The 18,804-nt window shown below is 38.9% G+C and overlaps 1 protein-coding gene across 4 annotated transcripts in view; it reads left to right on the top strand.

Moving 5' to 3' along the window:
• The first annotated feature begins 383 nt into the window (after window positions 1-383).
• Window positions 384-18,804, top strand: part of FAM13B (family with sequence similarity 13 member B) — a 44,909-nt gene continuing 26,488 nt past the window's right edge. The window contains exons 1-7 of one of the 4 annotated variants that reach the window (XM_015641609.3): window positions 384-611; window positions 11,132-11,298; window positions 12,234-12,424; window positions 12,871-13,083; window positions 15,160-15,337; window positions 15,955-16,099; window positions 18,146-18,303. In XM_015641609.3, the coding sequence (XP_015497095.1) occupies window positions 12,268-12,424; window positions 12,871-13,083; window positions 15,160-15,337; window positions 15,955-16,099; window positions 18,146-18,303 (851 nt within the window). In that variant the 5' untranslated portion in view covers window positions 384-611; window positions 11,132-11,298; window positions 12,234-12,267. The remainder of the gene's footprint in view (window positions 612-11,131; window positions 11,299-12,233; window positions 12,425-12,870; window positions 13,084-15,159; window positions 15,338-15,954; window positions 16,100-18,145; window positions 18,304-18,804) is intronic. The other 3 variants (XM_015641606.3, XM_015641607.3, XM_015641608.3) reach the window with 3 other exon arrangements.

Below are 18,804 nucleotides of genomic sequence, written 5' to 3' on the forward strand. Positions count from 1 at the left end.
TTAAGGTAACACCGGATGTGGCACTCAGTGCCCTGGTGTGATGGACACGGTGATGCTCGGTCCAAGGTAAGGCTCGACGAGCTCAGAGTTATTCCCTCAGCTATTTGATTCTGTGACTCAGAGCCCGCCCAGTCCGAGGAGGGCGAGTGGCTGAGTTACCGCGCAGGCGAGAGCACCGGGAAACGTCCATTCTGTGCCGCCCCTCACAGCCCCCCGGGCCGGGCCGCCCGCGGCCGCCGCCTCAGGGCGCGCGCCCCGCCCGCCCTCAGCGCCCGCCCCGCCCCGCGGCACGTGACCCCCGGGGGGAGGCGGGCGGGGGGCGCGCGCTCTGCACCTGTCAGTCAGAGCGTCACTTCCGCCCGTCGCCGCCGCTGCCGTCGGGGACCCCCCGCTCGCGGCTCGGAGCTCGGAGCGGCTGTGAGGGCACGGACGGCGCCGGGTCCGGCAGCGCGGCGGCCGCGGCATACGGCGCGGGCAGCGGCCGGCGGAGGAGGGCTGCGAGGAGAGCGGAGCGGCGAGAAGAGGCCCGCGTCGGCCCCCGGGGTAGGAAGAGGCGGAGGAACCTGCTGGTGGTGCTGAGGACGGCGGGGAGGGCGAGTCACCCGGCAACGGTGAGGGGCGCGGGGCGCATGCGCGGGGGGTCCCTGCTCGGGCTGCTCGGTGTCACGTCAGGCTTCAGGAACCTTCTGGCACCGGCGCCGAGCGGGGCGCGGGAACTTCCTCCTGCCGAGTCGCTGGAACCGCTCGCGGGGAGCTGTCAAGAGGCGGGAGCGTCTCCCAGCCTGGTGTCGGTGGGACCTCGCAGGCAGCGCTGACAGCCCGGCTCCTCCAGGAGCTGTGTGCCCAGGCTGTTCCCTCCTCCCACGGGCAGCCTGGTGCCCCCTGCCATGGGGCTTGGCGCGCTGACAGCATCAGCCTCGCAGCTCCCTGACAGCGAAGTTGGTCCCAGAAGTTGAAAGAACGGCAGTCACTAAATGGCCTGTGGTCACGAAGGCAACGCTGGCATTAAGAACGCTGGGTCATGGACTTAAAGCGCCAGCCTGTGACCAAATGTACATTCCGAGGGGTTTGCCGGTGTGGGTTTCCATTGTTTATGGAAGCTCCTTAGGGATTAGAGTATTTGACTGGAGATGTTTCTTGCTATCAAAAAGTTGCTTTAACATGAGATGCCCGTTTTGGGGTGCTCCTTCAAGGTTTGGAAAAAACAACAAAACCCAACAACAGAAAACCTGCCATCACATACTGCAGCACCAGCTTTTAATGAACAACTCACTTATTCTCAGGTTCCTTGTTCTGGTTGCGTTTTAAGAAATTTTTACAAAATTTCTTGCTGCTGCCAGGCTCGAGATGGGGAAAACAGGTAACAGATGAAGAAAGTAAATACCATGTAACAGCTCCTGCCTGTTTAAAAAAAAAATAAAAGAAAGTGAATATATAAAAACCTACACAGTTGTTTATATTTTTTTTTGGCATGTCTTCCTGAATGTCCTCAGGGATGGAATTGTTAGTTTGTGAATTTAGAACAAATTGTTAAAACTGAATTAGCATTTAGGTTTGAAGTTTTTCTGTCTTCCATGCAGTTTAATCTGCAGCATAAAAAGAATAGAAAGCTGGTTTGTTGGTGTATATTATAAGCAGTTTAGCTATTTCGTTTGTTTTCTTTTTCTTTTACTGCTCATTACCAGTAGATTGCTTTATGTGTTCTTCGTTGCATAGACTTGAAGTTGTTTAGAATCTCTTTTAATCTTCTTTGTCTGTATTTATACATTGTTTGGCTCCATAGGGATTCTTTCCTTGTCTTGACTATATAACAATAAGGAATTAAATACTTCAGTATTTTGAAAGCATCAAACTGGAAATTTACAGTATTGTTTTAGAAAAATCAGTCGAGTGTTCCATGATTACATTCAAGGATGCTGACTCTGAGAAGTTCCTGGTAACTTTGAATGCTTGTAGATTTTGACATGAACAACACGTCAAAACATCTGAGTTTGGCAAATGATAGTTTTTATCTGCTCTGTGTTAGTTTGGGCACTTAGTTTTTGTGTTGCTTGGAATACTGGAGGATCTTCTTGCAGCTCATTAAAAGACAAAATTTAACATTTGTCATGTGTGGCTCATACCCTGAGAACTTGTGCAAGTAGTGAAATGTTGCTGTCTAATGTACATAATGTACATAATGGCATGTTTGCAAAAGCAGGTGAGGCTGAAGAAATATTCTGTGCGTTTGTAACAGACATCAGAAAGTTCTGTGAGTCCCTGCTTGCTGTGTGGGAAGGCTTTATGGGCTAGGTTTTTTTCCTTTTCTAATACTCAGCCTTTTGATTTTTGGTCAAATGTTACAGCTGAGCAGTGATGCCCCTTGCCAGGGCTCATTGGAAAGTGAGTAAAACCTGCCAAGTCTGAGGCTTTAGTTTGGATTTTTTTTTTTTATTTTTTTTTTTTATTTTTTTTTTTGTATGTGTGTGTGTGGTGGTTCTCTTTTTTTCCCGTCCCCCACAAAAGAAACTGCAGCTACATGGAAGTGATGTCAGTAAGAGAATACTTCAAGTTGTCCTCTAATTCAGTGCATAGCACCAGGTTAATTTTCCTGCCATATTCTTACACAAAAATCTAGTGGCCATTTAGGTGGGAGCGAATTAACTATGTGCAGGGCAGTTCATCTTCTGTATCTGTAAGGATGAAGGATGGCAAACTTTTTAAACTTTTTTCTTTGTATTTCAGACCTAGTTGTATATTTATCATATTGTTCATTTAAGATGTGAGGACTGTTATTTAAGAACTGAAAAATAACACTTTATCCAAAACATACAAGGAGGAGATACAGGAGAAGCAAAGGAATATTAAATCTGTGAAGGGCTAGAGGAAGAGGGAGATTGTTACTTGTCATGGAGTTTGTAAAGAGATGGCTCTATCAGTTTTTTAGCAGAGGGGCTTGATGTCTCTTGTCAAAATTGGATTCAGGCAGAGAATACAAGAATTTTACATTGCTCCCTGGAAAGTTAGTATAATTGAGCAATTCAGTCATGATGACTATTATTTTCTATAAGGTGAGAGATTTTTCCTGCAAAAATTTTGTTTGAGAACAACTAGCTGTCTCAAGGCTTTGGTAAATTCAGATTTATCTTTACAGTTTGTACTGGCTTGATAGCCAGCTGTTGAGATTTGTGGAAGTTCAGTCAGTTCAAGTGAATTCTGTGGATTATTGTACCCTAAAACATAAGGTATTTGTTACTGCATCTTCTACTGGCCTTTTTTTTCTGAAGAGCTGATTTGTTTTGAAGTCTTAAAAACGTAGTTTAGAAGGTCAAAACCTGTTATGTTTGCAACATATGGGTGGAGTCGTTCACTGCAAGAAATGGGTAATATTTTGCAGTCCCATATTCTGATTAGTGAAAATAGTTCTATTGTGATAATAACAAACAGTTCTACTCTTGTGGTCTTTCCCCAGTGAATGTGAAATCCTGTATACTTGTCTTAAAAGAAAAATATGCCAAATGAGCTTAAAATACAGATAGGGCTTTATGTTTGTGTTCAAACAGCTTGTAACAAAGACTGTGGTTGCAGAGGCTTTTTTCTTTAGAGAGATTTAAATGGTTTTTATTTTCTTCACTGTTTGGACATTTCTAAGGACATTGGGTGGGGCATCTGCTTGATCTGAGCCCTGTATCTGGTGGGAACCCTGGACTGATTGTCCAGGTTCCAGTGTCGCTGGCAGCTCTCCTCATGTGTCTCTTCTGTTCAGTGTTCCCTGCAGTGTGTTAGGATTAGAATTTGTGCTCAGCTGTGTAGGATAAAAAATACATGGACAAAACTGAAAAGGTGAGGGCGAGAATCTTATGAATGTGGTTCTTTCTTCCTTTATACTCTTTAAAAAAAGTGGGTATGTGTGAAAGGTTTTCTCTCCTTTCTGCTGAACTTTACATTTAAGGAAATCTTTTGTTGTCCTGGCACTTAAGAGGAGTAATCAGGTTAGTTAATTTTAGTCTGCTATGTAACTCTTAACCTTACAATTTCTGGTGGTATCTTCAAATTTAGTCATAATTAAGTTTCGATGAAAAGACCTCAGTACCAGACCTTCTTTTTTTTTTCTTTTTTTTTTTCCTTTTTTTTTTCCTCTCCCCATTTCTTTAAATTCAGAGAATCGTTGCTGCAGCATTGAACTCTTCATTGAAATGTCTTTCTCCTGCAGTGGGGATGCTGAGCCTGTCCTTTATTTTGGTGCCATGTGCTCAAGGTTCTGACAGAGGCAGTGTTTCAATAGCGAAGGGGCTGTGTAACCATTTTGTGATCTGCTGAGTTCCGGTGTGTATTTCTGCTTACCTGTTTAGGAGGGGAAGTACAAACTGGTGATAAATGTATGTAATAAGATAACTTATTTATAACTAATTAAGTGCATTATATATTTATAGTTTGATTTTTTGGTGTCTGAGATAGCTTGACTTCTGTTCCAAAGTCTGTTTTAACAGCAGTGACAATTGGTAAACTGCTTTGGTTTTATAACTTGAAGCTCACTAGTTGCATACTTTTGCTGATAATTTCTTCCTGTTACTTTACTGTATATTACTATTAATACTTTATAATACCATTGCACTGAAATTCTGCATTATCTGATGCAGGGGCAATGAGATGTGTGTGGTTGGTGGAGTAGAGCTTTGCATTGGGGGGTGGCAAGTAGGATGAATATAATTAGCTGTTACACAAGATACAAAAGCCTTTTTATTTATTAACTACTGTTGTTAAGAGTGTGATGGGATCTGTGTGAGCAGGAAGTTTCTTTAGAATTCTGCACATGTGCATTGGCAGCAGCAGATGAGAGCAAATCTGGCAGTGTGTGGTGGTGGGTGTGAGGCTCTGAGCAAACATCTACTTTTTCTGGTATCGCTGATGGTTTTATTTTCTTGCTACAATGTAGTTGGAGGATTATAAGTTGCTGTAATGCTGTTAAAAAGCCTTTGGATTTTATCTAGTAAGTGAACATAAATTATTTTTGCATATCAAAACCAGCCAACATTTTTGTGATCTCTCAGCTTGTTCTTTAAAAATGTAGGATTTTTTTGGAATGTTGTGTGATTTTTTTGGAATGTTGTTGAATGTTCTGGAATTTGATAGGATTTTTTTGGAATGTTGCTTAAATCAGTCACTGTATTTGAAGTTTTTCTAATAGATAGGATTTGTCTCTCATGAAGGTCCGTGAACGATGGGCTTTTTCAGAGACAGTGTGATCAGGTTCTGTCAACTGAAATTGTAGACTAAACTTTAATGACTGGAAAAAAAATACTAATCAGTATCTTGGTTTTGTGGCTTGTAAATTAAAAAAAACCCCACAAAATCCAAAATTCTGTTAGTTTTAGTTGTATCTCTTGCAGTGGAGCTTTCATGAGGTGTTTTGTTTCTTTCTTGCATGGAAAGGACATAAAGGCTTAATTTAAATTGTTCTAATTTGTAAATTAGAAGGCTTGCTGCCACTTTCCCAGGAAACAAAAATTGAATTAGAATTGCATTCCACTAAATCTTACGTTGTATTTTTTGTGCTCCTACTTGCTTTGTCAGTATAACCAGTATTTTGTCAGTTGTGTGGTTTTTGAGACTATCTCAGAAGTGCTGGTGGCAAATGATGGAGGATTTCTGCTTAATGGACTTGAGGTTTAATGTGTGTGTGAATGCACATGTGAGCACATACACAGGCAAACAGCTCATTAATTAAAGAGCTGATGTTAATGTTTCTGCTGACTCCTTTAGTGATTGTGTGCAAAACTACAGTGAGCTGTTTTCCTTCTGATTCCTACTTAACCAGAAAGCAAACAGGGCAGTGAAGAGTTAGGAACCATAATGAGAAACAAAGGAAGAAGGAAAATCATATCTGCTTGAGAAGATACTTATTCTAATATGGATTCTTTCAACACTGCAAGTTAAATTTTGTAGTTACATCTAATTTCAAAAAGTATGCCTTAATGGGATAGGGATTGTGTTCTTAAGAAGACCAGCTTATTAAATTTAAAATAATAACTGAGCCCAGTTTTCTGATTTGTCAGTATAGACTTGTGACTAAAATACCTCTTGATAGCTGATTTCACTGAGTCAAAAAGAGGAAATCTTGCTGTAAGAGTCTATTTTAAGCTAATCTTGTTGGTTTTAAAACTTTTATTTTAAGTAATTATTGTTTTGACTACTCAAATGTATTGATGAGTGTGTTACATATCTATATTTCAACTTAAATGTGATTATTCTTTTTACATGGAGGATGTTCTGTGTCTGTTCAAGCACTGGCACATCTCTACATGGCTTTTATTGTGCTCTTGAGACAAATTTGTCCTTTTCTGTGTTCTGGGTTTGTGGTAGAGTTCTCTTTGAGGGTTTATTTCAGTTTGTCTTTTGTATAAATTTACTCTAAGACATGTCCCCTCCCCAGCTTGGCCATGTTTTAAATTTTGACTGAATTAATTCAAACAAGCAAAATACTGGTTTTACTTGTTAACTGAACAAAATCTGAAAATCAGATGAGCAAAAGCTTTTTTGCCCAAAAGCAGTTAATCCATTGGGAATGTTCACAGTAATCTGAGTATACAAAGGGCATAAAAATCAGTATGGGGTAATTGTTACAGTTCTGACATAACATTGCAAAAACTCAGTTTTCCTTTTAACTCAACAAAACTTAAGAGTAAGATCGACAGTGTTGGTTGCCATTTTTTGGAAACATAAATAAATGTAGTTCACCAGTTACAGAATGACTCTGCATTCTCTGGTGAGCTGGGACACAAAAGTTTCCCAGGGAAGCCTTCTTGCTCCTGCTCATGCCTGGCAGCTGGCTCTGGGTGATGTCATGAGGAGATGATTACATGAGGAGAGTTCCTGTGATTCCAGCTTGGAATCTGTGTCTTAAGTTTTGGCCATCATTTAGAAATTCTTGGAAAATCCGTTTAAACTTTGATAATTTCAAACTTAGCCCAAAAAACGATTATTTATTTGGATTTAACAGTATGTTTGCTGTAGGCATCTAGGGGAACATAGGTTTTGTCTAGCTGTAAGTCATATAAGTAACATAATATGTTATTTTTCTTCATCAAATATAGAGTAAGAAATCAAAAACTTTGAGGCTCTAATGTTTTTGGTGGAATTTTATTTGTAAATAATGGTTGCAGACAAGGAGTACTGATCCTCTTTGTATTGAAGGATGTGTATGTGATCTGTTAGGACTTGGTTTGGAGGCATGTGATGGTTCACAGGGTTGGTCACAGCACTGAGGGCTGAAAATGCCAAAAAACTTGAGGTGTGTTTCCTGAGAAGCAGGGACAGGCCATTTTGTTATTTTTTCCGATCTAAAAATCTTAGTTAGTTTTTACTTTTACATATTAGAAAAATACTCACTGGCGATGTTTGCTTGTGCCACAAAATAATACATTAAAAATAGGGCAAAACAGCAGTCAGTGTTTGTTTTGGGTTGGGCTTCAGAGACAATACGAGTTTCTTGCTGCATAAAATGGGAAAATAAAGAATTGCTTAAACAGTTGAGACTTGTGGCAAACGTTCTACATGCAGAATTAATGTTTTCATTCCTATGGCACAGTTTCAGTTTGCAGTCTTTGTTTATTTTTCCTTGTTGCTTCATTCCTTTGTTTTAAGGAAAGGTGGTAGAACCCTGAGGACTTTAATTTAAAATGATGCTCACATATTATTTGTACTTCAGTCATTAATATAAAAGCTGAACTAAATGTAAGTCTAAATTTTCATGTGTATTCCTCAAATATTAGCAGATAGCCATGTATTCTGTGGGGTTTTTAGTGGCATTTCGTGTGTGGGTGTAAATACTTCTTGAGTTGCCAAGATAAGTGAATGCTATTATGATGGCAAAATGAAGCTCATGGTGCTGTTTTCCCAGCAGACTCTATGAAGAACTTGCCTTCAAAAAAAGCAAACCAAAATTTTTAAAATAGTGTGTGAGAGCACTGAAATCCACAATACAGAACAAAACTCTGTGTTTTACCCTCATTTACGATGCTTGGGCTCAACATGTTGCAAAGGGCATAGTTTTTTTCAGTCTCTTGTAAAATTGCGGTATAATATGTGGTTATAATAAGGTGTATTTTTACTTCCCTACATGTACGTTTTGTAGAGCATGATTGTAGCTTAAGGATGTTTTTGAATGTTTGTAGTAACAAGGAGGGGAAGTAGTTTGAAAAAAATGCAACCAGAATGTTTATAATTAAACTCAAGCGAGGTTGTTTTTTGGGGGGGGTTGTTTTTGTTTTTGTTTTTTTTTAACTTGCTATTTTTTTTTTCTTGATAGAACTTGTGAAGCATTTAGGTTGTGAAATTGTGAGGGGGAAGCATGTGCTCAAAAGGATCAGGATAATATGGGCAAAAGTAGAAAGAGTTGACTGAGTGGGTTAGCTCCTTTTTCCTGAGTTTTCTGATTGGGGCAAAAAGAGTATTAAAAAACTCCACAGCATTAGTATTTGTAAAAGACTCTGGAAATAATCCTGAAGGTTACATGTCCTGTCCTAGTTTTCATGTGTCTGCAGTGAAGTGCTGCACTTCCTGAGTCAGGGAAGGGCAAGTGGGAAAGCTTCTGATCCATATAAAAAGTGGAGATAAAATGCTTAATTATTAACAGTTTTTACAATAGCAGGAAATAAAACTTGCTGGAAGTTGAATAACTTTCAAAGTTTCCAAGTTTCTCGCTCTTTCTAGATTTGGTAAATGTCAGATTAATTGTATCACAGCCTGTGGAGATACCAAAGCCTGAACTAAAAGGGAAAAGACCGAAATGCTCTGAAAATAGATTGTTGCCTATAATGATCTACTGAAATGCGTGTAAAAGTGTGTGTGTATCTGAGAGGGTGAAAATGAGGTTTTCACTTATTTTTCTAGATGATAATAAGCCATATAAAGCTTTCTTCAAAGTATAAACCTGGGTTGTAAATCCGGTTTTGCTCTAACAATGAGACAACCAGGCTGTTTCAACTTCATTGTTACGTTGCCAAGCCAGTTAAAATAAAAGTCTTTATTCTTTTATTTTTTTCATGACTGCTGAATCAATTTAATATTCAGGCAGCCTGTTCATCTGCTGCACCTGGCAAAAGTGGCTGGGCTTTCATGTCACTGAGCTGAGCACAAAGTTGCCTCTGCTGAGAAAGCTGGGCTGCAAGATTGTTCATTTGGTGCCAAATTATAAAGAAGTGATTACTTCTAATTTGGTCTTTTTATTAGGTGATGTTTGTTTTGAAGGTTTGTTTGTTGGTTTTAACAAGTCAGCCTGAAGTACTGTGGTGGATCCATCAAGGGTTTTCTCCCAGCTGCCCTTATCCCCACAGCTGGCCAGTGTGAGGTTTTCTGGTTCATTGTGCACAAGCTGACTTTGGTAGAGCTTGAGAAAATAGACTCTGTGCAACTTCATATTTTAAAATTTGCTTGATATATTGAGATTGATTGAAATCTGCTTATATGCAAAGATCATGTTGATTTTGACTTAAAATAACAAAACAATAAGAAAAATGGCTGTACAAGGCCTCCATAAATTACAGGGGGTTCATGAATTACAACTGCTTTACTGTTGCAATCTGGTAGGGTCTTTTAGTAACAAAGAATTTGCAATAACAGATTTGAATATGTGAGGGTAAAAAAAAAAAGTCAAACCCAGTGACTAGAATATAACCCTTCATTTTCTGTTGTCAGCTCACCTGGGAGGTCTGATACCAGACCAGGATTCACTTGTGTGAGATGTAAGAGATCTACAACCTGTGTGTGATAATACAAGGCAATAGACAGAGACAATTTAAACACTTTTAAGCCTGAAATATTTTTTCTTCTAGGCCTCAATGTAAGGAAATGCTGAGGATGTGAAAGCAGTCTTATATAGAGCTTATGACCAACTCCCTTAGCACATGGATGCAGTTTGGGGAGGGCTGGGAGCAGGAAAGCTGCTTTATTCAAACTTCTGAGAGTACTCTGGGCTCCTATTGTGATAGGCTAATGAATGGTCTGGCATTTTGGTGCTGAAACCAGAGGGGCTTGGTTGTCAGGAATTTGCAAGCAAAGATAAAGTTTATTTGTCCTGATGTGGAACTGAAGCAGGAGCTGGTGTGGGAGAACAGAGGGAGGGAAGGTACTTGTCTCCAGTCTGTCATATCAATCTTCAGTTATGAAACAAAAGGTTTCAGTGAATATACTTTGAAGCTGGGAAAAGCCTCTTTATTGTCTAGTTTTGGTGATGAGTGTTGTGGTTATGTGTATGTCATAATCTTGTTTTGCCCAGTCACAGTTGCTTGAGTTTATTTAGAGCAGGTAATGGGGGAGATCAGGGGGCTGAGGACCCTTTGGCTGAATCTGGGCACATTACACTGGCTCTGCTGTGCCATGAAGCTGCAATTTAAATTTTTAATACCACAGAAAACCATAAAGGCGATTTGCTGTGGTTTGCAGCTATTTTGAGAGATGAGAACATGAAAAATGTCCGGATAATCTGGATTCTAAATAAAAGGTGGCAAAAATGTGGGTGGTTCTGTGGAATCTGACTTGGGGGAAGTTGCTTCCTGTATCCAGACCTGATGATCACTTGGACTTTGAACTGGCAGTTAGGACACGTAGTCAACTTGCTAGAAAAGATGATCAGTACCACAGAAAACTGGTTGACCCTAAATGTTACTTAGTTAGGATTTTGGTTTTGGTCTTGCTGTTTAAAGATGTTGTATTAGACTAGTGCCTGAGAGCCTTCTAAAAATTTCATAGCCATTAAATATTTTAGTATTTAAACATTATATTTATTTATTATATATTTTAGTATTTAGTATTTATTTAAGAGGTACTTTAAAACACTCTGTGTAACCTCCTTAGCACTCCTTCATTCTTTGGAAGAGGATTGAGTGAGTCTGCAAATTATTTCATGATTGTTAAGACTTAGATGTCCCATGCTAACTTTCACTTCAGATTTGGCTAACTCATAAGTGAAAAGAGGGATTTCCTGTTTTGGGGACTCTCTCATAAGCTGTGCTAATGTGGTCTTTATGCCTTCTTGTTCAGGACAAGAAACTGATGATTTGACAAGAATTGCTCTAACGTGATGTTTGGATTACAGACTGAGTTTAAAACTGTTGAAAACTTTATGATCCAATAATATTTTCCTTATTTTCAGATTAACTGCTGAAGTACTGATCGAGTTCTGCTATTCTTCAATGAGGAACTACAGGCTGATCTTTTGCCATAATCTTAAACAACCATAAATGACAAAAGAATGCTTGGTCAGTGAGGGCAGCTGGCGCAGAAAGCGTTTTTCAAACTCGGCTGTTTAAGTACTCTGAGGTGGGTTTCTTAATTTGCTTACCTGTGGAAAAAAAAGCAAGTGTGGATTTCAGAATGTCTAATCTATTAGAATTTAACTCTTAATAAACAGAATTTTTGTTTGGTTGCAGTGCTTTGACTAACAGCATATACTTCTTGTTCTGTGTGCCAGTTTCTGTGAAAATGACTGCTTGCATTCAAGCAAGTATATTTTCTTTTCTATTTATTATTTGTTTTGAAAGGACAGGGTTTTTTTCCTGGAAGAAATATTTTGGTTTTGACAGGATAACAGCTTGACTGAGTGACTTACACTGCCTTTTGTTATCTATCTAGATCCTTTATCAAGTAAAGACTTGCAAGTGAAGCATGATAGAGTGGTATCATTGAGCATATAGAAATTAGCTTTGGGAGTTTTTTGTTCAGTAAAAATTTTAATTTGATGCAGGTGTTGAAAGCTTGATTATGTTGACCAGAAAATGCCAAATATATTTTAAAATTATTACAGCGCAGTTGTGTGTCACAAAATATTTAATCATTTAATGTAACTGAAACTTAGAGTTTTGGTTTGGTGTGATCCACTGGTTTCATTTCCTGTTGAGAGGCTTTTGTATTGAGTTCTGAAAGACTGGCTACTAAATACTGTCAGAAAAAGTCCTGAGGAATCTACCAAAATACCTTAGGACTTAATTAGAAATGTGATAACTAGAATTTTCTGCATTTTCCTTGCTGCTACATATGCTCTTCTCAGTCCTCTGTTGGACAGAACACATCAGTGATAGTGGTTTATTGAGTTAGCTGTGTTTGGAGTCATCACAGAACTGACCATTAAAGCACTGAATGGATGGAGACAGACTAGAGAGTATTTGCATTAGGTAATTAAAACACTTTGTGGTTTTTTGTGCTTTCAAAAACATATATTGATGTGGTTTTTTTGTTTTAATTTCTCCTATTGACAGAAAAGACAGCTTTGATTTTTGGCTGCAAAAAGATATGAGGAAGAGCTCCTCCCCTTCCTTGAGTAACTGCAACTCTGTTCTTGCTAACAAAATATTTGGAATTCCACTTGATGAGCTGCAGCAAGAAGGGCAACCAGACAATGAGGTTCCATTCATAGTCCGCCATGTTGTGGACTATATTGAGGAACATGGTATGTATCACCTTGCTGTATTTAAAGTAATAGATTTCATTGTTATTCTTACAGAATAGATTGTGGGGTTTGAAGAGTACTTGTTTTCTGAAGTCAGTTGTTCAACTGGATGCGATTTGGTTGTGTTGGGTACTTCCTTTCTTTGCTCCTTCTGTTATGTGTATAACTGTTTTCTAGCCAGCAGTAATGTAGTCAGCTCTGCAGGTCACCTCATAGGAAATGCTGTGGTTTAGGTACTGCTAACACTTCCCTTGTTATTTTATCATTACTGGGCACAAGAATGTGTACATTGGGAGTAGAGCTGCTGGAAGTTATGCAAAACTGTTGTCCTGACAATGTTTCAGCCAGTATGGGAGTTGTGCATATCTGATTATCAGTATTTTTTCCTATATATTTGTCCACACCAGAGCTAAAAGTTTATTTCTGCAATTTTTGTTCTAACTCAGGGGGTCTGGAACAAGAAGGACTTTTCCAAGTCAATGGGAATGCTGAGACAGTGGAGTGGCTCCGGCAACGATATGATAATGGAGAAGATGTGGACCTGGATAAAGAAGCGGATGTACCCTCAGCTATTAGCCTTCTTAGATTTTTTCTTCAAGAACTTCCAGAGCCAGTTATTCCAGGCAGCTTGCACACACATTTGATGCAACTTTCTCAAGGTAATACTGACTCTCTTTGATTCAGTGTTTTTATTTTATGATTTGAAGAGTAAAACCCAGTATTGAATTGAGATTTGTAGTGGCACTAAGTTTTTGGTGCTCTGTGTGACAACAGTGAAAATACTGCGGTACATTTTGGTTGCAATGTTATCTGGCAGGACTGGAAATGGGATTGAGGAATCTTAACTGGTGTGACAGCAGAATTCTCTTCTGGCTGTAAAATGTAGAGTGAAAATTAGTTTTTTCTTCCCATCTTTGACTAGAACACTGTGGATGAACTTACATATGGATTGTTTTTAGCATGCAAGTCCCCATTTAGTTCCCTTTTGTTAAATATATAGAGAAACTTCATTTAATCTTGCAGCTTATTCTTTACTGTCATTTTTAATGTGTTGAAGTTATTTCAGCAAAATTTAAAGTTAACTGTAGCAAGGAAGTTAAACTGCATGAAACCTTAAACAGTGTTTTCAGATGCTAAAATGAGACTTTTGATTTCCTGTCATTGGTTTTTGCCTGTTTGATAGACATATCCCAGTTTTCAGAATTACATCATCAGCTGCATTTGAGGCAGAGGAATTCCTTAAAGAAATGAGGGTGGTAGTAATTGTTGACTCATATGTTAGTTCTGGTCTTCTCCCTCTTCAGGAGTCTTTCCATGTCCTTAGGTCAGGCTTAGTCCTCAGAATGACTTCACTATACAGCAAGGTGTGGCCTGTGTGCATCGTTAGGAGCTCATTTCAGGCAGGTGGTTCCTCAAAGGCAGGTGCTTTGGGTAACTGAGGTGTGAATGTGCCCATCCCAGTGCACGTGGCAAGTGTGTATCCCTGCTTTGGTGCAGAGGACTTCAGTTAGAGGTAAGAACATTCTGCCTTTGAGTCTCTGGTGGTTTAGAACTTAAATTTCAGGATGGATTGGTTAGAGGAAACATGGAGATGTGTATATTATCACCTTGCTGGGCTCCCTTTGTTTTTAAAAGTCTACATTGTTAAAGTACTTTTTAAATGCTTTTTTTTTATTTTTTTGTTCTGTTTCCAAAGTGCATTTCTAGAGCAAGAACTTTCAATGAAATGTTCATTTTAATGCGTTATCTGTTGAGACAACCATTTTCTGTGCTTGGTTGCCTGTATTCAGCTGCTGTAGTCCTTAACTGTGTCTAAGCAAATGAAATCCTGCAGTTCCTGCTTGGTGTTCCTGTAGATGCTCAACAGGGAATTTATTCACTCTTTGCTTTGATATTACGAACTAGGATGTTTCTGCTCTCTCATCTCGAGTGCCAGAGATGGCTCATCATCTTCAAATGTGCTTTTCCCTCTCTAACTGATCTTAGAAGAGTTTTCAAGTGTATGAGAAAGAAGGGGAAGCCTCTTTCTATCAATTTTTCTCCCATTTTGCTTTCCTGACATTTCTTTTCCTTTATATGGAATTTCTCAGTTAGGTACAAACAGCTGTAAGCTCTTTGAACCTTGCTGCATGTAAGGCTGATGAAGTAACAAATAAACTTTATGGGGAGATATTTTGATGAAGAGTATAATTGAATGGGGTGAGAAAGGGTGACCATAAAATCCCCTCATTCTCAAATCTGAAATCGAATCAGCAAGTTTCAAGCTTAGCACGTGTCAATATGATTACATTGAGATAGCTTGAATTTATCTGTTGAGTATTATAAAAGCAGGTAGAGTGGTGAGAATGGGATGCTTGTAAAGGGAAAGGTGTCAAAGTAGCTTGTCTGCCAGAAGAGTTTAACTAGATGGAAGTTAACTCACTATCTGGAGCTCTTGTTGCCTCTAGAGCTCTTCCGTGAAGCAGTTGTTATGTTGCAGTGGTAAAACAAAAACATACAGAGTTTGCCCTCTGAAATCAGGAATTTGAGTGGGCATTAATTGGGGAAAACATCCAGAAAGAGTGCGATGGATAATATTGAACAAATGCAAGGCAGTTTTCACATTTTAGGTTGGGGTTTGACCAAATTAGTTCTACTTTCAGGAGTAAGCAATTGTCAGAGGCAAAAAAGCTGATCAATTTCAAATATGAAAAGATATCTTCTTTCCGACTAAAGTATTTTTATTACTTTTTCAGATTATAATAATGAAGATGAATTTGGAAGAAAGTTGAGGTTCCTTTTGCAGCAGCTTCCACCTGTTAATTACAGTTTGTTAAAGTTTCTGTGTAAATTTTTAGCTAATGTAGCATCTCATCATGAAGAAATTTGGTCAGCAAGTTCTTTAGCTGCAGTCTTTGGCCCGGATGTTTTTCAGTAAGTTAATTATAAAATTTCATTCACTGTTTCTATGGGAATTTGAGTGTCTCTGTAGTTTGAAGTCATTCCTGGGCAGTGAGCAACAGTTACAAAGTGCACAGTATGTTTCAGGTAGGCTATTTTTCTGTTCCCACCCACTCTCTCACCCTATTTTGTTGAGACAATTTTTCATGAGATTAAGCAGCAGCTTGTCTCTGAGCTGTGGCATCAGAAACCACTGTTTTGATTGTTGCATTACTGTATTTATTCTGAGGTTCAAATATTTTAGTGATAGTACGTAAGGCTACTACTTGTAGCAAGAAAACAGTTCCAGGAGAAGGCTGGTAAAGTACCAGCTTACACTGTTGTTTCATCTTCACAGGAAAATACTTGACTTTTAAATATTCCTTATGAAAAGGTAATTGACTAAATAGTTTCTAATTCATCATTTTAAAATATAAAATAGTATAAAGCTTTATAAGACAGTATTGTGAAGGCATGCTTAGAGTTTTGTGTGTTCAGAATGGGGATAATGGTGTGAAGTGTAGCACTTAGTCATAGAAGACACTCAGAGGTGTTCTTTGGGGAAATGTTGCATTTAGATTTTTAAACTAAAACAGTATTGAAATCTTTAGCATTTACACAGATGTGGAGGATCTGAAAGAACAAGAAATAGTTAGCAGAATAATGGCGGGACTTCTGGAGAACTATTATGAGTTTTTTGAAAATGAAGAGGAAGATTTTTCATCTACTAATGATTTAAGCTCAATAACTGAACAGGTAAGAATATTTTGAATAGCTATATGTTGCCACTTAACTGTCCATCATACACATTTGTGTTTATGAAAGATTTATTGATATACAGTGTCTTTAGTATGACTTAGAAGTTTCTTGCAGACTGAAACCTGGCATTTTCTTAATTTTCTTAATGCTTTTGAAATTCTTGCTTTTGTAGTAAGTATAGCTGTGCTATATTGGAAAAGACATAGTGATATCCTGTTCAACACAGACACTGTTATAAACAGCTTTCTAATTACCAATTCAGGAATGAATGACAGTTTCTTGATCAAATCAAGAACAACTCTGTTGGTTTTGGTCAATAGTATTTCTAGGTGTGTCTTGCAGGAACATGCAGGGTCTCGAAGTGCACTTGATGATATCAGTGGTGCTTTCCTGTGCCAAAGTTTTGGAATTCTAAGTATTTCTGATTCTAAGACTTGAAAATGATGTATTTTCTGTAAAGAGGAAAAAGGGTAAAAAATAAGCAGTTGCTGAGGTAGGTAAAAAAGAGTAGTGAATTTTAAAGCCTATCTCACAAACCTCTCCTCTAGCAAAACAGGTAAGGCGCTGTTGGCTGCTTCCTCTTCCCTGCAGTAGATGTTGGTCTGTTGTGTCAGGTGTGGGCAGCAGGTTCTGGAGTGAGCAGCATCAGCTCCTTGAGTAAATGCTGCTGCTCTGTAAAGCTCCATGCAGGAATAGGTCTGGCACTGAGAGCTGCCACAGCCCTGCTGCTTGCAGGGAGCTGCTGAACAAAGCTGGGACATGACCCCTGCAGCTGGAGGCTGGGGACTGTCACTGAGTTGGGATAACTGCTCTGTAAACCAGAGCTGCTATGTGCTCTCATGCTTTGAAATTGCTGGCTTGGCTGTGCCTTGTTATATGTTCCAGCAAAAGGGTTTCCTAAGCACAAAATCTGTTTGGTGTGTGGTTTTATTTGTTTTTTCCCTTAGTTGGAGGGCTGGTGGGGTGTCCCTTTAATTTCGTGGTGTCTCCACCAGATGTCAACAGTGCACTTCTGTCGGGCTGGTGCGGTGGGGACAGAAGGGCCGCTGTCCCCGCCGGGCACAGCCCCGCTGGCAGCTGCCCCAGTGTGTGGGTGGGCTTGCCTTTGCTTCACTGGCACATCCTCTTGCAATTACAGAGGAAAATCAAGGATAAGTGCATTTCTTGCCTGGAATGTAGTGCCATGTAACATGTTACACTCCTTTTAAAAACTAACAAATACCTCCTCTCTGTCTTCTGTGTAATCTTAAACTTCTGAAGTTTCAATTTTTCTTAATTTAATGTTTTTGTTTTACACTCCTGACAGATACTATAAAGCATATTTTCATGAGGCTGCTGCTTTAATTTTTCGGTTTGCAAGGATGGGAGATCAGTAATCAATTGCAGAGGCACCTTGGGAGTCAAACAATCACTTTTTTTCTCTTTACATTTTCCTATTTTAGACATAGTTACTTTTTAAAAAATGAAGTCTGCTGTCTTGAGTTGCCACTTGGCTATATTGTTTTGCTTTTGAAATATTTTGCTGCTTCAGTTAACACATCTGTGTTTGAAAACAAAGAAACAAAAATAGATGAGCACAGATACTTTGTAAGTGTTCAGTCCCAGCTTTGAAGTTTGGGTTCATAGATTTCTGTATTGCCTTCCCTAGGAGGGTTTGAAAATGCTTCTGGTACTTGAATAAGGCTACCTGTGGAATAGAGGAGAATTATCTGTGTTAGACATAGAAGAAGAAAGGTTCTGTAGTTCATGATTTCAGTGTGGTTGAGATTTTATCGTTTCTTCATTCTGCTTGTGTTCATTCATGGCATCAGAGGTGGTTCTTGCTTTTCAGTTTTTGTCCAGTGTTTAAGAGTAGCTTTTTAATGGTGTAGAATTTACAGTTTTACATAAAAGCAAGTCTAGTGTGCCTGTTTTTTCCTAAAATTGAAAAACATTCTTCTTCTTCTTCTTCACGTTACTTTCATACTTATCATGCTCTTTTAATTCCCTGGACCTCTTGAACAGAACTTTACAATCCATTGACTTTGATTAAATGTTTTTTAGATCAATGATCTCTTGGAAGAAGAGGAAGATGTAAAGCTTGAGCAGTCAGAAGAACTTCCAGAAGACAGCACAGAGAAACCTGTTGAAAGGCCAGCTGTGGTGCATCTAGATATGACAGGGAGTCTCTCAGATTCCAGGAATGTTACAGCATCAACAAGGTAACTTGGTTCTGCCTTGGAGTTTGGATTTAAAGTTTGGATTGGAATTTATTCTGTCAGAGAGAGCAGCTGCCAGACTTTTGAGATAAATGTTGGTGTCTACAAACTGTAGCTTTAGAAGTAGATATAGTTCTTGTAATAGTAAAATATGTGTTAAAATATCTGTTCCCAAATTCGGCAAAGTAATACCTTTAGAACTCAGGTCAGATTAAGCATGGGGATTTATACAGGGAAAGGTAAAAAGGGTATATTTTAATGAAACTGTAAAGTTAATACCACTTTACAGTTTCATTAAAAAGTAAATTTTACAGGAGAAATAAGAACTTGCATACTGGTAGATCCAAACCTGTTCTATATCATCCTTCCAATGGGAAATCCTGGGACTGTTTTGTGTCACGTGGTGCTGGAGAGCTGTGGGCAGGTTTGCAAAATGTGATGTAGGTAGGAATGTTGGAGGGTGACCCAGCTTTTAAGAGCAATTCTCATGAAAGTGTGTAAACA

This window comes from Parus major, chromosome 13, assembly GCF_001522545.3.
Source record: "Parus major isolate Abel chromosome 13, Parus_major1.1, whole genome shotgun sequence".
Classification (NCBI taxonomy): Eukaryota; Metazoa; Chordata; class Aves; order Passeriformes; family Paridae; genus Parus; species Parus major.